Raw genomic sequence first — 22,500 nt, forward strand, 5'->3', positions numbered from 1 at the left:
TCAGAAGATGGGTACATTGTAGTCATAAAGGGATGGACATGGTCAGCAACAATACTCAGGTAGGCTGTGGCATTTAAACGATGGACAATTGGTACTAAGGGGCACAAAGTGTGCCAAGAAAATATTCCCCACACCATTACACCACCACCAGCAGCCTGAACCGTTGATACAAGGCAGGATGAATATATGCTTTCGTGTTTATGCCAAATTCTGACCCTACCATCTGAATGTAGCAGTTGAAATCAAGACTCATTAGAACAGGCAACGTTTTTCCAATCTTCTATTGTCCAATTTTGGTGTGCCTGTGCGAATTGTAGCCTCAGTTTCCTGTTCTTAGCTGACAGGAGTGACACCCGGTGTGCCTTCCGCTGTTTATGCATTCACTTGAGCACAAAAGCATTTAACGCACGTCGGGTGTGTAAAGATTTAGGGTTAAAAAAGTTGCACCAAACACAATATAAATAAATTTAAATATATTGTTACACTCATATAAACACTATCTGATAAAAGTTATTCATAGAAATATTAATAAAAAAATATTTATCAAAGGTATATGGCATATGGCCATGAATTTGACTGCAAAGGGCTATAATATATATGTGTCTAAATTATAATTTAAAAAAAGTGTTTTACTGTAAATATTTCACATTCCAATGTTCTTCATATACAGGAAAATGTTATTTTTATTGTAAATACATATTTATATATATATATATATATATATATATATATATATATATATATATATATATATATATAATGTATGTATCATGTATGTATCTGTATATACCTTTATCTGTCTATCTATTCCTATAGATAGACAGTTTAATCATAGGTGTGGAATATGGGCGGCCCTTCGGAAACCTTGTCCCTTCTGATTGGATATCTGGAATATCTTATTGGATTGGCCCTTGGAAATTTCATTTTTAACAGCCAAAAAGCCTTCTGGCTGTAATTCTCGCATCACAACACCGGGGGGCAGCATGATAACACAAAACAGATTCCTTTTAACAATTTCTAGCATTTATGTTTCTAAATCTTACATATCCCATATAATGATTATATTAAACAATACTATAACATTGCATTTATCACTTACAATCCGAATTCCAGGCAGAGTGGTATCATGTGAATTTTCTGATCATTTCTATACCAAACACCATTATAATATATCAAAATAAGTACACTGTTAATTTACACAAATACAGCATGTTCTACATCTCCAACAAATTTTGCATGCATGAATCTTGTCTATGGTCCATCTGAAATAAAAATAAGTGTTATTAATCATTTATTTTTAGGTCCACAAATATTCTTTAAAAAAAATACAGATGCTAAGACATTTTATGCTTTCAATAAATATATATATATATATATATATACATTCATTTCTATGCAGTATCTTGTATTTATCATCTTTGAAAAATATAAAAAAAATACAGAGGTTATTATTCTGACACAGTTAAACATTTTAGACTGACTAAAATAGTCACCTATGAAGCTTAGCAAATACTCATGTAATATTAGAAAATTAGACAATCTCCCAAATTTCTATATTCAATACATTCTGAGGCATACATTCAAATATGTTTATTTGCTGTATTTTTAGTAAATTTCAAAGTTACACTATAACATATGTCTTTGCTGGCCAAGTTTTCATTGCCCCACTTACATAGCATGGGGTCAATTTGCATGTGAAAAGTAAATGGTTACTTTCTCACAAAATATCTCACCTAGACCAGACTACCAGGAAGCATTGTGATTTTATCACATATTTCCAGGTAGTGGCCACATATGTCTCTTGGAAAGGCTGTTAAAGTTAAATAAACCAAATGTTTTATTGTCCTCACTTGCGTGTTTAGAATAACTTTGCATACTAAGTGGGGGGGAGAGCTGAACATGAGTGAAGTCAATTTTTCTGAATGAATTAATCATTTGCTACTGACTAGCCAAATATATGATTAATATATATATATATATATATATATATATATATATATATATATATATATATATATATATATATATATCTTTACTTATACCTTGACAGTTCTTTGGTATCCTTCATTGAAAAGCAGGTAGGTAGTGTCACAATTGTGTATATTTTTGCCACACGTCTTTGGCTAATGTCTTCTCTTTGTGATATATTTCATGCTGAAATTGTAAAAAAAATTCACACGTTTTGGCTGTAATAACTTGAGCATGAGCTACAAGTAGTTGGTCTTCATGGGTTACAGCACAAGCTAAATCAGTGCTAGATTACGAGTGGAGTGCTATCATTTGCATGCGGCAATATCAGGGTTGTGTGCCTATTTGTGTGCAAGTTAAATACCGCTTGTATTATGAGTTGAAAGTAAATGTGCAAACGCAAACACAATTTATGCTGGGATAATTATCTTGAATTTATAGCTCTTGTTAACTGTTACACAAGATAAAAAAGATGCACAAAACACATCAAAAATACATTTAACAGTACAGTTACACACATATTAACACTGTCTGATAAAAATGATTGCAAAACAAAATTGCACTTAAAAGTTATAATATACAATATGTATGTGTGTATATATATATATATATATATATATATATATATATATATATATATACACATACATTTTCATATATCATTTAATCTATTTCATGCATCAATCAAGCTAAAAATTTACTTTTCTAGAGACTGTGTCAGCTTCCTTGATACAACAATATCCATCACAAATGGCAAACTACACTCATCTGTATACAGGAAACCAACAGATAAATGCGGCTACCTCCACAGCTCCAGCTCCCACCCCAATCACATTTAAAAAATCCATAATCTACAGTCAGGCCACCAGACACCTCATCACACTGTCCCAATCATTCAGAGAAAAAGGTTACAAAATAAGGGTTATAAACAAACAAATTAACTCTGCCCTTAATACCCCACGTGAACACTTGATAAAATACAGGGAGAAGAAAAAGATATTGCGTATCCCACTAGTTGTCAAATATAACCCTGCTGTAGAAGGAATACGAAAAATCATAAAAGACTTACAGCCACTACTCTTAGAGGATCCCACACTCAAAAAATCTTTCCAAAACCCCCTATCCTGGCACTCAGACAACCACCCAACCTAAAACAGAAACAGAAAGCTACCCCTTGATAAAAAGAACACCCAGAATGGAACCAAGCGCTGCAACAAAGATCTCTGCAAACTATGTCAACACATTTGTGAAAGCAACACAGCTAATCACAAGAGCAAATCCTATAACATTAAAGGGGTATATTCATGTATATCTGCAAATGTGGTATACATGATACATTGCACTGCATGTGAAGTGGGATGTTATATTGGAGAAACAAGCCAAAAACTGCACCTTCGGATGAACTTACACAGACTTTCAATCAAAAACCACTGTGAAACAAAATACTGTACCCCTGTTGGTCACCATTTCACCCAAACTGACCACTCCATCCAAAATCTCAAAATCAAGATTCTCAGAGGCAACTTCAAAAACACCATGGAAAGAAAAACCTTTGAAATGAAACTGATAATGCACTTCAGCTTGCTAAATTCTGGACTAAATGTGGATTTTCATGGGTTTCTCAACCCATTATCAATTTTTTTTGTAATGTACTTTTATATACTGTACTCAATTACATTGTATATTCCACACTCTCTATGAATAGGTATGCAGGTAAGCCTATGTCCACACTTTTGTCATTATTATTATTCCCCTTTTTTTCTTTCTTTCCTTTCTCTTTTTTTGACTATTTTATATTCCCCTGTATACCTATTTTCCCATCTTTATTCATATGGATTCTATGTTGATATATAACTTTATGTCAGCATATGCTGTGTGTATTACCATATTTTTTTTCCCTGCCTGTAATCTTTTACTGACACTATCTGCCTGTCTCCTAAAACCCCATCATGATTTTTATGACACCCCTCCTCCCCCTGCATTCACCTCTGTAACACTGTCTTTTTAGCCTGTGTTTTAAAATATAATCTGTAAATTCCATCAAATTGGTCAGTGATGCTTCAGACTTGAAAAAGGAAGACACTCTTCCGAAAGCTTGTCAACTTATAAATGTATAGTTAGTCCAATAAAAAAAGTATCATTGCTCAATGCAATACTCTTGTTATTTTGATATCTAAATCTCTGGACTAACACGGCTACTCCAATCAATGTGTGTGTGTGTATATATATATATATATATATATATATATATATATATATATATATATATATATATATATATATATATATATATATATATATATATGTGTGTGTGTGTACATATGTATTTATATGTGTTTTTATGTATTTACAGACATATATATATACACATATAAAACACATAAATACATATGAATGTAGTAAAGTCAATCCCCAAGGGGAAAAGGAAAGAAGGCTAGTCCGAGCCAAAAACCTTGATCAAAAAGGAGGTTTATTCAGCATAGTAGCAAATGCACAGGTGAGTAGGCAAACTTAACACTTGACGCGTTTCGCACATGCGCTTCATCTTCATCTGATGAAGCGCATGCGTGAAACGCGTCAGGTGTTAAGTTTGCCTACTCACCTGTGCATTCGCTACTATGCTGAATAAACCTCCTTTTGATCAAGGTTTTTGGCTCGGACTAGCCTTCTTTCCTTTTCCCCTTGGGGATTGACTTTACTACATTCAGCGGATGGGATACCGCTTTTTGGCTGTCTGAAGCTTTGTGCCCGGCCTCTGCATTAGGAGCTGTATACGTCTACTTTCCTTGGGGATCCAGTGGACCTTCTGTGCGACCGCGCACAGACCTCTGACGTCAGAAAACCGCCTACTGTGCATGGTGTGTGGAGTCGACACGGCCATTACCTGCTGACGAGACTGGCGGGCTATCTGCCTGCCCAGAATCATCAACGGAAGTTGTCCGTGCATGACATAGACACAAAGTGGTCCAGTTTACTACCCAAGGTGTTCTTTTCCCAGCGTTTCACACTGGTTTGGTTCAGTGCTCCTTTCCTACGTAGCGGGGACCAGATAAGTATCGGCTATACCCACTGTTGTTCCAGTGACTTATCCTGGACTTTCTTACTACAATACGTTCACATGCTGTATGATAACATATGGTTCAGCACACTTGCGGGACTTTATGTAGCTACTAGGCTCAAACCATTACCCTGCAGAAGAACATTTTATTTATACTTTGGGACTGCCTCATGAGCCGATCTTGTTTGTACTATTCATTTGCTAGCAATTCTCTTTTCATGCTTGTCTATATATATATATATATATATATATATATATATATATATATATATATATATATATATATGTACATTGAAGCCCTTTGCAGTGGAGAAGCTGAAAACATGAAAAATCATATTATGCAATATTCATATTTAATAAAATGTTATAGGGGTCCATTTATCATTGTGGCGACGGACATGATCCACTATAGCGAACCATGTCCGCCGCACATCGATAAATGCCGACAGCACCAGCAGTTTGATCGGGATGATTTATGTCTGCCGCCTCAGAGCAGACAGACAGGTTATGGAGCAGCGGTCTTTAGACCTGAAGGCTCGCCAGAAACACGGGGCATAAAGCTCCGTTCGGAGCTTGATAAATAGACCCCATAGTGTGTATTTACTGTGAATTTTGTACATTCCAATGTTCTTCCCATATGGGAATATTATTTATGTTCTATCCCTCTGAGACAGCCATTTGTCCCTATTTGCATATTTCCTGTAGCCACACCCATTTACCTTACAGACAAGCCCACAAACTGACCAGACACACCCACTGAGTGCCCATACACACCCATGATCCTGCCAACTAACTACACAAGACACCTCTCAACATGGTCCCATCCACAAAATGATAGCTGCCCCCTTCAACCTCCTGAGCCTTTAATACCTAGCTACAAATGTTATGAGGTATGATATACAGTTTATTCCAGGTCCTCAGCATTCATTGATACCATATCTTTATTAGATTTCTAGCATGTTGATGTTTCTACTAACTTATTTTATTTTAATAGCAGATGAAGAAATTATATAAGTAGAAAATAAACATAAATGTAATGTAATCCCACTAAAAAGCTGATCAAACCTAAGTTTTTTTTATACATTTACTGCTGTGGTTAATACCTTTTTATGCTCACTAAAATATTGTAGACTATATAGCTGTACATTCCCAGTAAGTTTATAGCATAATATGCAGTATTCTTGTTTTGCAAAAAAAGTTCCATTGTTGAGTGATAATTTTTATCCTGCACACAACCTGGTGGCAACAGAGTAATAAGCCACATGCACATTGGGTACTAGACGTGTGTATTCGGACCCTTTGTTAGGAAGAAACTGGACACTCATGGCAGTTGGCTTTTTCAGAGCCAGATTTATTTGTGTGAAAGTGCAACACACTGAGATCTGTGCAAATCGCCATCTTAAAGTGTTGAGCTTTCACAAGAAGAAATCTGGCTCAGAAAAGAGCTGAATGCCACGAGTGTCACCTTCCTCCCCCTTTGTATCTGAATACACGTGTCTATTGAGTACTATCAGCGGTATGTGAGGTGAGCAGATAAATATTATGTGTCCTATATAGCAGCTGGTCACATGCACAATAAAATTAAGCAGTGTGGTAGGGATATTGTTTTAAAGACTCATGTACATAGCAATGCTTCTAATGTTATTTTAAAAATGCATTACTGTGCATATCAAATAACCTGTATGCACCTTATGCATTTATATTCCCAACAACTGATATTTCTGTTTTCACTGTTGTGAATTGTTTTTAAACAATAAAGGGCCAGATTACAAGTTGAATGCAAAATATTTTTTCCACGAAAAGCGATATTTGCGCTCACCATAGTACTATTACCCACGCAAATGTGCACTGGTATTACAAGTGAGGTGCAATGCGAATGTGACCTCGTGTTCGCATTGCACTGAAGCATTGCGCTCACCAGAGCATGCTTCCATAGGCTCCAATGGGAGCCTCATTCTCATGCTGTGAGACACTAGCGCAGCAAAGGGGGTAAGTCGCACAGCGATGGACAGCAAATATATACTAATATGAATATATACATATATAATTATGTGTTAATATGTATATATACACATATTAACACACACACATTTGGATTTACAAGGAGGAAAACAAAACAACTTTCTTTTTGCATATGTTCGAAGATTAGTAGTCCTTATTTAGGAATGTTAGACACTAGGCACCAAGCCTTATGTAAAATGTAAAAACATTTATTGGATATGCGCCGTTTGGGTGTGAAATGCGTCAGTTGACGTATCTTGCAATTGTCTTTCTGTGATTTCATGTGAGTTACTATTTTTTAACGCATATCCAATAAATGTTTTTACATTTTTACATAAGGCTTGGTGCATAGGGTCTTACGTTCCTACATAAGGACTACTAATCTTTGAACATATACAAGAAGAAAGTTTTTTGTTTTCATATATATATATATATATATATATATATATATATATATATATATATATATATATATATATATATATATACTGTATATATACGCACAGTATGTATATAAGCATATACATAAATATTTACAGGGAACACACAGTATGTATGTAAGCATATACATAAATATTTACAGGGAACACACAGTTCCCATAGACTGCAATGTAAAAACACTTTTCAGTGCCGTTTTTTTTCCTTTCATTTTCTCGTCCTTTTTTTCCCCTCTCTATTTTCATTTATTTTCCTTTTCTCTTTTTCTTTCCTTCTCTATTTTCTTTTCCTTCTATCCGTTCCTTTCTTTTCTTCTCTTCTGATCTCTTTTCCTTCTCTCCTTTCTTCTCTTCAACTTTTGAACTTTTTCCCTTTGCTTGCACATCCAGCTAAGTCCACCTTTTTCTTTAGTTACGTATCATGTCTGTCTTCCGGCCTCTATTATGTTTTTTATTGAAACTTTACTTTCCAGTTATCATTGTCAACCTGTTTGGTGGTTGCATTCCCTTATTTGCACGTTACAACCCTAGATGCTTAAATGGAAAAAAAAGCGGAACAAAGAAAATGCTCCAAAGTGTTAGAGCATTGTATTATTGCATTATTCCTATGTGTTTAACCCAAGCAATAAGAGGAAATACATATGTAAAGTTAACTCCAGAGCAGCAATGAACTACAGCAACACAATAGCAAGAGGCATTTGTGTATAACCATAATGGGTTTGATTCAACACTCTTATACACAAAACATTGCCTTTAAAGGGACAGTAAAGATCTTGAGATTTGTATATAAAATGTTTAGTTATGCATAATGAAACACCTTAGCAATATATTTTCATAATTTATTTTGCCCCTTTTTTATGTAATGCAGCTATGAAAATTGAGCAATGTCTAGCGCTCAGACCTTGAAATGCACCCTGCTGACTTCTCAAGACTATAACCATGCCACATATCTGTTCCTAATTGGCTTTAACTGATAACTGCAAAACAATTCACTTTATAACAGTGGCTAGCCTTGTTGTCTGGGAACTAAAGCCCAGATTGGCTCCTCCAAATAAGGCATACGCTGTCTGCATTTATCATTGCACAAGCAGTTCTGGTGAACTGCTTGTGCAATGCCGCCCCCTGCAGATTCACGGCCAATCGGCCACTAGCAGGGGGTGTCAATCAAACCGATCATATGCGATCGGGCAGGTTGATGTCCGCATGCCTCAGAGGAGGCATATGAGTTAGGGAGCAGCGGTCTTAAGACCGCTGTTTCTTAACTCTTGTTTCCGGCGAGCCTGAAGGCTTGCACGGAAACAGCTGCATTGGGGCCGATACAGAGATGATTAAATCAACTCCTAAGACTTAGTTGATATGTTATTCTTAAGCAACACTACAGAAATGTTTTGTAATTACAACTATTGTCCATTTAAAAGCTAAAGCTGTTTAATTAGAAATTGAATTTGTATATCAGATAAAACCATTTAACCCCTTGTTGTAAGAGAGGGCTATAGCACATTGCTGTGTTACAATGTGTTACCGACCTTTATAGTATTGAAGTGATTACAATACCAATGCAAATTCCAGTGAATGATTTAAAGCCTTAAGTATGTGTCATATCCACTGAAAAGAAGGTTATGGCCTCTTGGGTATAAAATGATGTATGTCATACTCTATTTTTGATTCTGCAATGCCGTTTAGGCTATTATAGAAAAAGCTACTGTTAAAGCAACTAGTAGAACCTTATTTAGATTTTTTTTCAGCCCGTCAGCAATTTTTTCTCCCCACTACAAGCTTTTAAAGGTCAGAATTTACTCAACTAATTACTTAAACATCCAGAAAACTGTGTTGTTGGAAAGAAAGGTCACTTTCTAATGGGTCCTTGTCAGGATTTTATTTTTATCTTATCATGAAAGCAAATTTTAATTCATGGGGAGCTGTTAAATATTTTATACATTACATTTCATACTGTCACTCATGAAGAGACTATTTCATAGAACAGCAACAGTATTGCATCCAATTAGCATCTAGACTTTTTATTGTTTGCAAAGATTTCTCACTAATAACTAATTATAGATGGAAAGCCTGTGGAACCCAACCACATTTACAAGGGTTAATGTGGTTGGGAAACATATAACTAGAGACCGGTCAAAATATAGTTTGCCTTTTAATTGATTAATAAATAAAAACATGAATTTAAAGTTGGTTTTGATACTTGTATTATTAAAAGGACGTGAAACCCAACAAAACTGCTGCCATATAGTTCTTCAGACTGCGTTGCTGCACCATATTTATACATATGATAAGTTAGCTATATTATGTCATGTATTTATTTCATTTTTATCTCTGTATCTATTAGTACAACAAGTTTGGGGCAAAACTTTGCACTAAATATGTAGAAATAATATTGTCCCCTTGCTTTGTAATGAGAGACAAATATGTAGCATAATCCATAAGTAGTAATGTATTTCTCATTTTTATCCCAATATCTACTAGTGCACCAAATGTGGAGCAATAATATTGTTTGATTTAGAAAGGGTATACAATTTTAATAAAGTTTCTAATTTACTTTTATTATGTAATATACTTCATTCTCTTGCAGCATCGAACATAAGCTTTCTGTGTTTTCGGACTCCCATTGATTTCTATGGCATCTGCAACCTAAATGGTGGCGGATTGAAAACCAGGTACGCTGAGTCGGAAAACTGTAGAAATTTTTGTGAGAGCTTCAAATAGTGTCGAATAGGAGGGCAAATGAACACTAATCCGCTTGAATTCCACGGGTTTTCAACTCGCATCGATCTGCGTCGGATTGAGATCGTGGGATCGTATGTTACATCCCAAATTTCAACATTTGCCAATGTTGTCTCTTTGATAACTACGGCGGATTAATCCAGCGTATTTCAGTTGACGCTTTGATAAATATCCCCCTCAAGATATATGTAATACATAAGCTACAGATTTTTGTTTCTCTTGTTTATACGTAATATTCATACCACACACATGTGCAGGGAAGACAATTTTTGCTCGGATAAAATTTTTGTTCCGAATATTCAGGGAAATTAGTTTCCCCGAATATTTGTTACCTGCACTTTTCTGTTTTCGTTTGGTTTAAAACAAAACAAAAATCAAATTTTCGTTAGATATTTACATTTGTTTGTTGCTTCAAAGCTACACGTGAAAAGGTCACCTGTAGCTACAATATGTATCTTAATGTACTCACGAGAGCATGTTAAGGTAAGCATTATTTGCTTAAAAAATAAATAAAGGAAACAAATGAATATTGATGATTTTCGCCATTATTTATTTGTTGCATTTATTCTGGTTTTTGTGTTGTTAAAACAAAACGAAAATTGAATTTTCGTGAAAAATTTGCATTCGTCCAAAAACAAACGCATATCTCTTATACACAACTTCATATATTCAGGCAACTAGTTCTTATTTTTCAAGTAGTCTGTAGTTTAGCTTGCAGCATACAGATACATCTGCTACAGCTGTGGATATGTATTTAAAATATAAAAATAAATAAAACTGCACCATGTTTTTTTTTTTATTAGAGAACAGCCCTGCAGAATCCAATCACTGCATGACTCAAAATGCTGGTAAAATTTGATTTGTCCAAAACTTGTAATCAAAGCCCCAGGTAAATTGTTCTTTTGTATTCTTCACTATCGAATAAGTTGTGATCCCTTCATTAATCAAATAGAAAAACTGTGCAGTAAATGGCACTTGTATTTGGGAACTTAATAAACAGTGGAAAAAAATTCAAATCTGCTAAGCAGCCCAATAATTTATGGAGAAATAAATATACGGCTTATAGCAGTGATTGTGACAAACACCTTCTGAAACCTGCTGGGAATAAAGTATCCAGCAGATTAAGAAGATTGAAAGAGTATTTTACATTCAACATCAATAAAAAGTCTTACCTGTATATCTTGTATCTAGTCAATCTGAAGGGCTGTAGATAAGAATTAATAAACACACTCACCAAGAAATGTCAAACTTAAAGGGACATAATAGTCAAAAACAGAATGTGAGTTGAGACCTTTATAAAAGCATTTTTATAGTATTTTTGAATTAGCAAAAATGCTTTCAGAATAATCCCAACATTTCCTTGAGGTTTTCTGGAACAGGGAGGTAGCCCACCGGTCCTTTGAGGGTTTGGTAATAACAGTGGGTTGGACTGTGGCACATGCTGGGTAGGCAGTACATGATGAGGGCTGTGCCAGGCTGCATCTGGGCGTGTCCTGGTGGAGCTGGGGCAGTCTCTAAATACCTGCACTTTTTGAGAAAGTGAGAACACCTACCCAACCCATAATAATACTGCAGGACCTAAAATGGTTGGAATATCTTGTATAATGAATAATATAACTGCTTGAGGGACATATGTACATATGCTGTGAATGCCCATTGCACCCACATTAAAACACTGTGCCAGTAGCTGCTTGTATGACACTAGCAGAGTTATTCCTTGCACAATGAATGCCACCCAGCCTCATGTTTGAATGTGGGTACACTGGGCACAGCATATATACATATGTCCCTAGGATAGTAATAACTTTAAATAAAAGTATTTTTTCTAATGTAAGTATATTGCGAAAATGCTTCAATTTAACATTGAAATGCACACATGCACATTTCAGTCATCTTTATCCTTCCAAACCTCCTCCCAATGGGTTTTATGACTTCATTTCATATGGCATTATATATGAAAGTTGATGCTAACAATTCCTACAGGTGTTGAGCTTTTGCTAATTACTTACAGCATTATATATTGTATGGCATGAAGCATAATATTGCTGTTATAATGATGTAAAAAACATAGACTCAAAAATGGTAGGTTTCCCTTTAGATAAATAGCAAAGAAGACCAAGGTGTTAGTGAGGAAACTCTGACAGGAAGAGGTTTGGCAGATCCAAAGGCACAATAGAATCAGAAGATAAGTTTCTGAGTGTACAACTTACAGTACATGATAGGCTGCTCGCAGGATAACAGCTTCAAGCAAAGCTTAACACAAGTGGAAGTAAGCAAGTCTCACTCAACTGTGAAGAGAAGACTTAAAGCTGCTGGTTTGACATTGACAAGTCAATTGGCAGTGGGAAAATTGTTCCAAGATTGCAAAATAAGAAAATGTGCCTTGCCTGGGCCATGAAACACTGGAAGAAGGTCTTATGGACCAATGAATGAAAGGATGGTTCCTCGTGTAACACTAACTGCCAAACACAGATGATCAAGCATCATGGCCTGGGGCTCTTTTGCTGGATCCAGAGTGGGCGAGTGAGTGCCATTTTGAATCAAACATATTACCAGAGCATTTTGCAGTACCATGCAATATCCTCCGGTATTCTGCTAGCTGATTAAAGGGTTCAACCTACAGCAAGATAATGACCCAACATATACCTATAGGCTATATCCAAATCACCATACAAGAAAAGAACAAGTTGGTTGGCTTCAAATCATAGAATGGCCAGCACAGTATCTAGACATAAACCACATGTATTGCTTTGTGATGAAGTTGACAGAAGGGTGAAATCAAAGCAACCTACAAGTACAACACATTTCTGGTAACTTCTGCAACAGTGTTAGGAAGAACTTTCCAAACAATATTTGATTTCCTTTGTAAAAAGAATATCAGTGTGTTTGCCTCATATCTGAAAAAGGTGGCTACTTTAAGAGTCCAAAATTTAGATTACATTTATTTTATTATTATTATTTTTTTAACTCCAACTGTTTATTTGTAATATGCTTTCTATGACCAGGAGTGTGTGCGTGTATTCTGGCACTCTCTTGCAAGAACATAGATAGATTAAAAATAAAATGGAAGAGTTAAATACAGCATTTGGCCAAAAGGTGATCGGCCCAGGACCATGTCAATTCCTCTTCCTCCCTTGGTCCCTAACCTACAGCCACACAATGCAGCCTTCAACCAAACAAACTGAGATGCAAACACGGGTGACACAGGCCCCTTGTAAAGTGTGTAAGGGCCAGGAGCAGAGGATATTAAACAGTAAATGGTTAAAACAGCCAAATATTAAAGGGACAGTAAAATCCAAATTACATTTTTTTGATTCAGGTAGAACATGCAATTCTAAACAAGTTTCCAATTTACTTCTGTGATCAAATTTGCTTTGTTCTCTTAGTATCATTTGTTGAAGAACATACCTAGGTAGGCCCCGGAGCAGCACTACTGGGAGCTAACTCATCATTTGTTGAAGAACATACCTAGGTAGGCCCCGGAGCAGCACTACTGGGAGCTAACTCATAATTTGTGGCTGTACATGTTTGTCAATTTTCAATTGTTTCCCAGATGTTTTCAGGTAGCTAAGTGTAGTGCATTAACCTAAGGCTACACTTTAACAAAAAAATATAAAATTCCAACAGAATAGTAATATCAGTGGCTATATGTGGGGCAGAAGGGAATTGCTTGTTGTACAAAAGCTGCACATCATTAGAAAAATAGGGGCATTTAAAAAATTACTCAAATTGCATTATGGTTTGCACTCATAGTAATTGGGCCATATATTTAGACACATATAAAAAGCCAGATTATAAGTGGCATGCTATTTAGCGCGCATGTGAGTGCATAGAAGTGCATGCTTGTGAGTGCATGGATGAGCTTGCTTGTGAGTGCATGGGTGTGCATGCTTGTGAGTGCATGGATGAGCTTGCTTGTGAGTGCATAGAAGTGCATGCTTGTGAGTGCATGGATGAGCTTGCTTGTGAGTGCATGGGTGTGCATGCTTGTGAGTTCATTGATGAGCTTGTTTGTGAGTGCATGGGTGTGCTTGCTTGTGAGTGTATGGATGAGCTTGCTTGTGAGTGCATGGGTGTGCATGCTTGTGAGTGCATGGATGAGCTTGCTTGTGAGTGCATGGGTGTGCTTGCTTGTGAGTGCAGGGGTGTGCATGCTTGTGAGTGCATGGATGAGCTTGCTTGTGATTGCATGGGTGTACATGCTTGTGAGTGAATGGGTGTGAATGCTTGTGAGTGCATGGGTGAGCTTGCTTGTGAGTGCATGGGTGTGCTTGCTTGTGAGTGCATGGGTGTGCATGCTTGTGAGTGCATGGGTGTGCATGCTGGTGAGTGAATGGGTGTGCATGCTTGTGAGTGCATGGATGAGCTTGCTTGTGAGTGCATGGGTGTGCATGCTAGTGAATGCATGGGTGTGCATGCTTGTGAGTGCATGGGTGTGCATGCTTATGAGTGCATGGATAAGCTTGCTTGTGAGTGCATAGGTGTGCATTCTTGTGAGTGCATGATCAAATTTGCTTTGTTCTCTTAGTATCATTTGTTGAAGAACATACCTAGGTAGGCCCCGGAGCAGCACTACTGGGAGCTAACTCATAATTTGTGGCTGTACATGTTTGTCAATTTTCAATTGTTTCCCAGATGTTTTCAGGTAGCTAAGTGTAGTGCATTAACCTAAGGCTACACTTTAACAAAAAAATATAAAATTCCAACAGAATAGTAATATCAGTGGCTATATGTGGGGCAGAAGGGAATTGCTTGTTGTACAAAAGCTGCACATCATTAGAAAAATAGGGGCATTTAAAAAATTACTCAAATTGCATTATGGTTTGCACTCATAGTAATTGGGCCATATATTTAGACACATATAAAAAGCCAGATTATAAGTGGCATGCTATTTAGCGCTTTCGCTCATGCAGAAACACCGCAAGTGCATGGGTGTGCATGCTTGTGAGTGCATGATTGTGAGTGCATGGGTGTGCATGCTTGTGAGTGCATGGGTGTGCATGCTTGTGAGTGCATGAGTGTGCATGCTTGTGAGTGCATGGGTGTGCATGCTTGTTAGTGCATGAGTGTGCATGCTTGTGAGTGCATGGGTGTGCATGCTCGTGAGATGATGAGCTTGCTTGTGAGTTCATGGGTGTGCATGCTTGTGAGTGCATGGGTGAGCATGCTTGTGAGTGCATGGGTGAGCATGCTTGTGAGTGCATGGGTGAGCATGCTTGTGAGTACATGGGTGTACATGCTTGTGAGTGCATGAGTGTGCATGCTTGTGAGGGCATAGGTATGCATGCTTGTGAGTGCATGGGTGAGCTTGCTTGTGAGTGCATAGGTATGCATGCTTGTGAGTGCATGGATGAGCTTGCTTGTGAGTGCATGGGTGTACATGCTTGTGAGTTCATGGGTGTGCATGTCTGTGAGTGCATGGGTGTGCATGCTTGTGAGTGTACAGATGAGCTTGCTTGTGGGTGCATGGGTGTGCATGCTTGTGAGTGCATGGATGAGCTTGCTTGTGAGTGCATAGAAGTGCATGCTTGTGAGTGCATGGATGAGCTTGCTTGTGAGTGCATGGGTGTGCATGCTTGTGAGTGCATTGATGAGCTTGTTTGTGAGTGCATGGGTGTGCTTGCTTGTGAGTGCATGGGTGTGCATGCTTGTGAGTGTATGGATGAGCTTGCTTGTGAGTGCATGGGTGTGCTTGCTTGTGAGTACATGGGTGTGCATGCTTGTGAGTGCATGGGTGTGCTTGCTTGTGAGTGCATGGGTGTGCATGCTTGTGAGTGCATGGATGAGCTTGCTTGTGATTGCATGGGTGTGCATGCTTATGAGTGAATGGGTGTGCATGCTTGTGAGTGCATGGGTGAGCTTGCTTGTGAGTGCATGGGTGAGCTTGCTTGTGAGTGCATGGGTGTGCTTGCTTGTGAGTGCATGGGTGTGCATGCTTGTGAGTGCATGGGTGTGCATGCTTGTGAGTGCATGGGTGTGCATGCTTGTGAGTGCATGGATGAGCTTGCTTGTGAGTGCATGGGTGTACATGCTTGTGAATGCATGGGTGTGCATGCTTGTGAGTGCATGAGTGTGCATGCTTGTGAGTGCATGGGTGTGCATGCTTGTTAGTGCATGAGTGTGCATGCTTGTGAGTGCATGGGTGTGCATGCTCGTGAGATGATGAGCTTGCTTGTGAGTTCATGGGTGTGCATGCTTGTGAGTGCATGGGTGTGCATGCTTGTGAGTGCATGGGTGTGCATGCTTGTGAGTGCATGGGTGAGCATGATTGTGAGTACATGGGTGAGCATGCTTGTGAGTACATGGGTGTGCATGCTTGTGAGGGCATGGGTGTGCATGCTTGTGAGTGCATCGGTGTGCATGCTTGTGAGTGTATGGATGAGCTTGCTTGTGAGTGCATGGGTGTGCATGCTTGTGAATGCATGGGAGTGCATGCTTGTGAGTGCATGGGTGAGCTTTGCTTGTGAGTGCATAGGTATGCATGCTTGTGAGTGTATGGATGAGCTTGCTTGTGAGTGCATGGGTGTGCATGCTTGTGAATGCATGGGAGTGCATTCTTGTGAGTGCATGGGTGAGCTTTGCTTGTGAGTGCATAGGTATGCATGCTTGTGAGTGCATGGGTGAGCTTGCTTGTGAGTGCATAGGTATGCATGCTTGTGAGTGCATGGATGAGCATGCTTGTGAGTGCATGGGTGTGCATGCTTGTGAGTGCATGGGTGTGCATGCTTGTGAGTGCATGGGTGTGCATGCTTGTGAGTGCATGGATGAGCTTGCTTGTGAGTGCATGGTTGTGCATGCTTGTGAATGCATGGGTGTGCATGCTTGTGAGTGCATGGGTGAGCTTGCTTGTGAGTGCATAGGTATGCATGCTTGTGAGTGCATGGGTGAGCTTGCTTGTGAGTGCATAGGTATGCATGCTTGTGAGTGCATGGATGAGCTTGCTTGTGAGTGCATGGGTGTGCATGCTTGTGAGTGCATGGGTGTACATGCTTGTGAGTTCATGGGTGTGCATGTCTGTGAGTGCATGGGTGTGCATGCTTGTGAAGTGCATAGGTGTGCATGCTTGTGAGTGTACAGATGAGCTTGCTTGTGAGTGCATGGGTGTGCATGCTTGTGAGTGCATGGATGAGCTTGCTTGTGAGTGCATAGAAGTGCATGCTTGTGAGTGCATGGATGAGCTTGCTTGTGAGTGCATGGGTGTGCATGCTTGTGAGTGCATGGATGAGCTTGCTTGTGAGTGCATAGAAGTGCATGCTTGTGAGTGCATGGATGAGCTTGCTTGTGAGTGCATGGGTGTGCATGCTTGTGAGTTCATTGATGAGCTTGTTTGTGAGTGCATGGGTGTGCTTGCTTGTGAGTGTATGGATGAGCTTGCTTGTGAGTGCATGGGTGTGCATGCTTGTGAGTGCATGGATGAGCTTGCTTGTGAGTGCATGGGTGTGCTTGCTTGTGAGTGCAGGGGTGTGCATGCTTGTGAGTGCATGGATGAGCTTGCTTGTGATTGCATGGGTGTACATGCTTGTGAGTGAATGGGTGTGAATGCTTGTGAGTGCATGGGTGAGCTTGCTTGTGAGTGCATGGGTGTGCTTGCTTGTGAGTGCATGGGTGTGCATGCTTGTGAGTGCATGGGTGTGCATGCTGGTGAGTGAATGGGTGTGCATGCTTGTGAGTGCATGGATGAGCTTGCTTGTGAGTGCATGGGTGTGCATGCTAGTGAATGCATGGGTGTGCATGCTTGTGAGTGCATGGGTGTGCATGCTTATGAGTGCATGGATAAGCTTGCTTGTGAGTGCATAGGTGTGCATTCTTGTGAGTGCATGGGTGTGCATGCTTGTGAGTGCATGGGTGTGCATGCTTGTGAGTGCATGGGCGTGCATGCTTGTTAGTGCATGGGTGTGCATGCTTGTGAGTGCATGGATGAGCTTGCTTATGAGTGCATGGGTGTGCATGCTTGTGAGTGCATGGGTGTGCTTAACTATGAGTGGCAAGATTCCAGGGGACCATTTGCCTCTGCAGATGCCCAAAGATATATACATTTCCTGACTCAAGAAGAGGTCCAGATAGTCTTACTGTTAGCAGAATCGTCTTGATCTTGGAGCTCTGACCTTCTGTCCTCTGTTCTTCTTTTTCACACATTTGTGTTCTGGTTAAGGAAATGTGAGATTAGACCTAAATTCCTACTTCCTTGCACAGAGACAACGCAGATTCCCTTAGCCTCCTGTTCATCTAAATCAGAATGCATATATGTTTGGAGATATTCTCAGATTGTGGGTGCATTTTAAAATATTCTTAATACAATGGTTAAATATTTGTGTCCTTTATGAATCCTGTCTTCATTCATTTTTCCACCCATGCTCACTACCTTACTATTTTTTGTGCTTTTTCCTCAGTTACAATCTATATCCTGTGCTTTTTTCCAGTTGGTACTACCAGAATACTCAATTCATAGCCTTTTCTGCATCATGTTTCTATGTGCTGAAGAGTGGTTAACTCTTGTGCTAAACACTCCTTTGCTTTTGTATCACATATGGAGGTGAGTTCATTTTTGTTATCTTGGCACAGTAATCAATTGCATAAAATCACAATTTGCTCATGTAAAATAATTGTTTTTGTATGGGACTATATTGTATGTTTTATGTCACTATATTGTATGTTTTATGTCACTATATTGTATGTTTTATGTCACTATATTGTAGACATGTGCATTCGGCTGTTCATTATATACTAATGCCAAATATGGCTGCAGATACTGGCATTCAGGTCTTTTCTACTCCGGATCTTTGTGTGTAGCATTTTCACTCAATTAAAGCTGATGCCAAAAAGACCTGAATTCCGCTATCTACGACCATCTTCCGCAAATGAAAAGCAGAATGCATATGTCTACCATAGTAGTGCAGAACAGACATGTGCAAAACACATCTACACATTTCTGTAAAACTAAGGCTATAGGGCACAATGATTAAAAATTCACTGCCAATTAGAGAAATCTTTGGGATTTTTTTAGACCTTATATTGAAAAATAAAAGTATTGCCTTCAATTTAAGAACCCTGCATAGCGAGAAACAGTTCTCAGATTAAAATTGTGCATTGAGCATTAGATCATCATGCCCATAGTGTCTTCTAATACTGAATAAAATAGGAAATCACATAACAATCATGTGATCCATTGGTACACTGTGATCTATCATTTGGGCACACCCAAAGTGACAGAGAAAAATAGCAAATAAAATACATATTTTATTAGTAAACAAAAATAGCTTAAGCACAGTTTATGACAAATCCTTATGGTGACTATCAGGAGAATAAACAACTTAGTAAAGTAAAAAAGAACATTAAATATATATATATATAATACAACCATAGAAGTAAATCCGTCCTCCTGGGTCACAGGCCTGGGTGCAATCATGAGAATAATACCAAGATAAACAAAAGTACTCTCTGCACTTCTTTGTAGTGGGTCATAAACTAGTGTTTATTTGACATTTCAGGGGGGTGAACCCAGAAACGTCAAATACTAGTTTATGACCCACTACAAAGAAGTCCTGAGAGTACTTTTGTTTATCTTGGTATATATATATATATAAGAAATCCACATTGAGAAGAAATAATTTGTTAAAAAAATTAAAAGGTTTAACAAAATAGAACATTTTGTCCTCAATTCCCATCTTTCCAAATTCTTGTTTGATATTGAAGAAACAGGATTGGACGTTATCAAATCAAACACAGCGGAGCTCCATTTCCCTATAATGGCACAGGTTACAAAGGATAATGTCTGTTGATACATGCATCAATACACCAAAACATACATCTCTCTCCACGCTCCCCAGCCGCTCTCACCAACTGACCAAGGGATTTGTCCTTATTTTGTTGATACAGCACTCTCTCCTCTCCTGACAGTTTCTTGTTTTTTCTCTTCCTAATTGCTACATTAGAGGCCACAGCGTCAAGTGCATATTATTCTTGAGAAAGTCCAGACGATCAGGACGAAACGCGTAGAATATACAAATACTTTGGCATCCTTTTTGTTCCTGTGAGGTTTCCATAGGTCTTCAATTCTTTTTTCGAAGTTCCTAATGGCTAGAGCCGAGGGCGTGTGTGCTACTCTGTTAGTGGGCTTAGTTGTTATTGTGTTGCAGTCCTATAGCCACTTACTACTACATGTGGAAGGAGTATAACTGCCTTGCCTACCTGCCTGTTGAGACTTAGTCTGGATTGAACACGCCAGGTGTTGGACTCTGCTGAGCTACTGCATTTTATGTTTTGAAGTTCCTTTTATTTTCTGTTATCCTGTGATTATATATATAGAGAGAAAGAGCGAATGCAGCTATAATATACTCTGTGACTCTACACTAGAATCGTTCTCTGAGCTTCTCTCCTTTTTTGTGTCTAGACGTTCTTTTTGGGGTCAGTGGAAATACCCATACAAGAGGAGCAGCAGGGATCATCTGTGCTGGATCCACGCTTATCCTTTCTTTCAAATATTTATTTGTATTTATCTTGACATCAGGACTTTTTAGACTTTTTAGAGTGTATTCCATATTTGAACATTATTATTATTCAGCTAGATTACGAGTTTGGCGTTATGATTGAAAAAGCAGCGTTATGGCCCATAACGCTGCTTTTTCCCTACCGCTGCTATTACAAGTCTTGTAGGTGTTGTAGGTATAGGTGTACCGCACACCTTTTAGCCCGTCACGCAACGTCACTACCGCACTTTTAAAAAAGTCCCATAGCGCCGGTATTACGAGTTTGCCTGAGAGGCCAAAAAGTAAGCTGTAGACCCTATACTGACAAGATCTGTACCGCCATCTAAAGTCAGTAGTTATGAGTTTTACGTTACAAATCTGTAGCATAAAACTCATAACTAAAGTGTTAAAAAGTACACTAACACCCATAAACTACCTATTAACCCCTAAACCGAGGCCCTCCCGCATCACAAAAACTATAATATATTTATTAACTCCTAATCTGCCGCTCAATACATTTTAATAGTGGTGGCGATGTCCTAACACCTATTCCGCCTCTCCTCGACATCGACGCCACTATAATAAACCTATTAACCCCTAAACCGCCGCACTCCTGCATTGCAAATACTATTTAAATATTATTAACCCCTAATCTGTCGTCTGCCCCCACCGCCGCTATAATAAACCTATTAACCCCTAAACCGCAAGCCCCCCACAATGAAATATACTTAAACTATTAACCCCTAAACCAAAAGCCCCCACAATGAAATATACTAAAATAAACTATTAACCCCTAAATCTAACGTCCCCCTAACTTTATATTAAAATTACAATTTCCCTATCTTAAATTAAATTAAAACTTACCTGTCAAATTCAATAAATTAATTTTAAACTAACAATTAAACTAAGAAAATTATTAAACTACAATTAAACTAACTACCAATTAAATTAAACTAAACTACACATTAAAAAATCCTAACACTATCCTAACACTATCCTAACACTAAAAAAGTATCTAATTACAAAAAAAAACTAAATTACAAAAAAAACACTTAATTACAAAAAATAAGAAACTTATTATCAAAAATAAAAAAAAATTACACCTAATCTAATAGCCCTATCCAAATAAAAAGCCCCCCCCCCAAAAAAAAAAAACCCTAGCCTACAATAAACTACCAATGGCCTTTTGTGGGGCATTGCCCCAAAGAATTCAGCTCTTTTACCTGTAAAAAAAATAAAATACAAACACCCCCCCCAACAGTAAAACCCACCACCCCCACAACCAACCCCCCAAATAAAATAACTATCTTAAAAAACCTAAGCTCCCCATTGCCCTGAAAATGGCATTTGTATGGGCATTGCCTTTAAAATTTGTATGGGCATTTAGCTCTTTTACATGCCCAGACCCTAATCTAAAAAAAAACCCCACCCAATAAATCCCTTAAATAAACCTAACACTATCCCCCGACCATCCCGAGCGGGTCCATTTGAAGACATTCGGCGCGGAGTATCCTCTTCATACAGTCGCAGCCGTAAACTGGAATTCAAGATGGCGTCCTTTGCATTCCTATTGGCTGAAAGATTTCAATCAGCCAATAGGATCAGAGCTGCTAAAATCCTATTGGCTGTTCCAATCAGCCAATAGGATTGAGCTCTCATCCTATTGGCTAATTGGAACAGCCAATAAGATTTTAGCAGCTCTAATCCTATTAGCTGATTGAAATCTTTCAGCCAATAGGAATGCAAGAGACGCCATCTTGGATGACGTCACTTGCATTATAGTTCCAGTTTACGGTGACGACCGTATGAAGAGGATGCTCCACGCTGGATATAT

General features: G+C 38.4%; 1 protein-coding gene across 1 annotated transcript in view; it reads left to right on the top strand.

The window, feature by feature from the left end:
- CNIH3 (cornichon family AMPA receptor auxiliary protein 3) overlaps window positions 1–22,500 on the top strand; it is a 331,985-nt gene that overhangs the window by 300,985 nt on the left and 8,500 nt on the right. Inside the window, exon 4 of the mRNA XM_053712787.1 lies at window positions 18,621–18,733. Coding sequence (XP_053568762.1) covers window positions 18,621–18,733 — 113 coding nt within the window. The remainder of the gene's footprint in view (window positions 1–18,620; window positions 18,734–22,500) is intronic.

Source organism: Bombina bombina, chromosome 4, assembly GCF_027579735.1.
Source record: "Bombina bombina isolate aBomBom1 chromosome 4, aBomBom1.pri, whole genome shotgun sequence".
In the NCBI taxonomy this organism is placed as follows: Eukaryota; Metazoa; Chordata; class Amphibia; order Anura; family Bombinatoridae; genus Bombina; species Bombina bombina.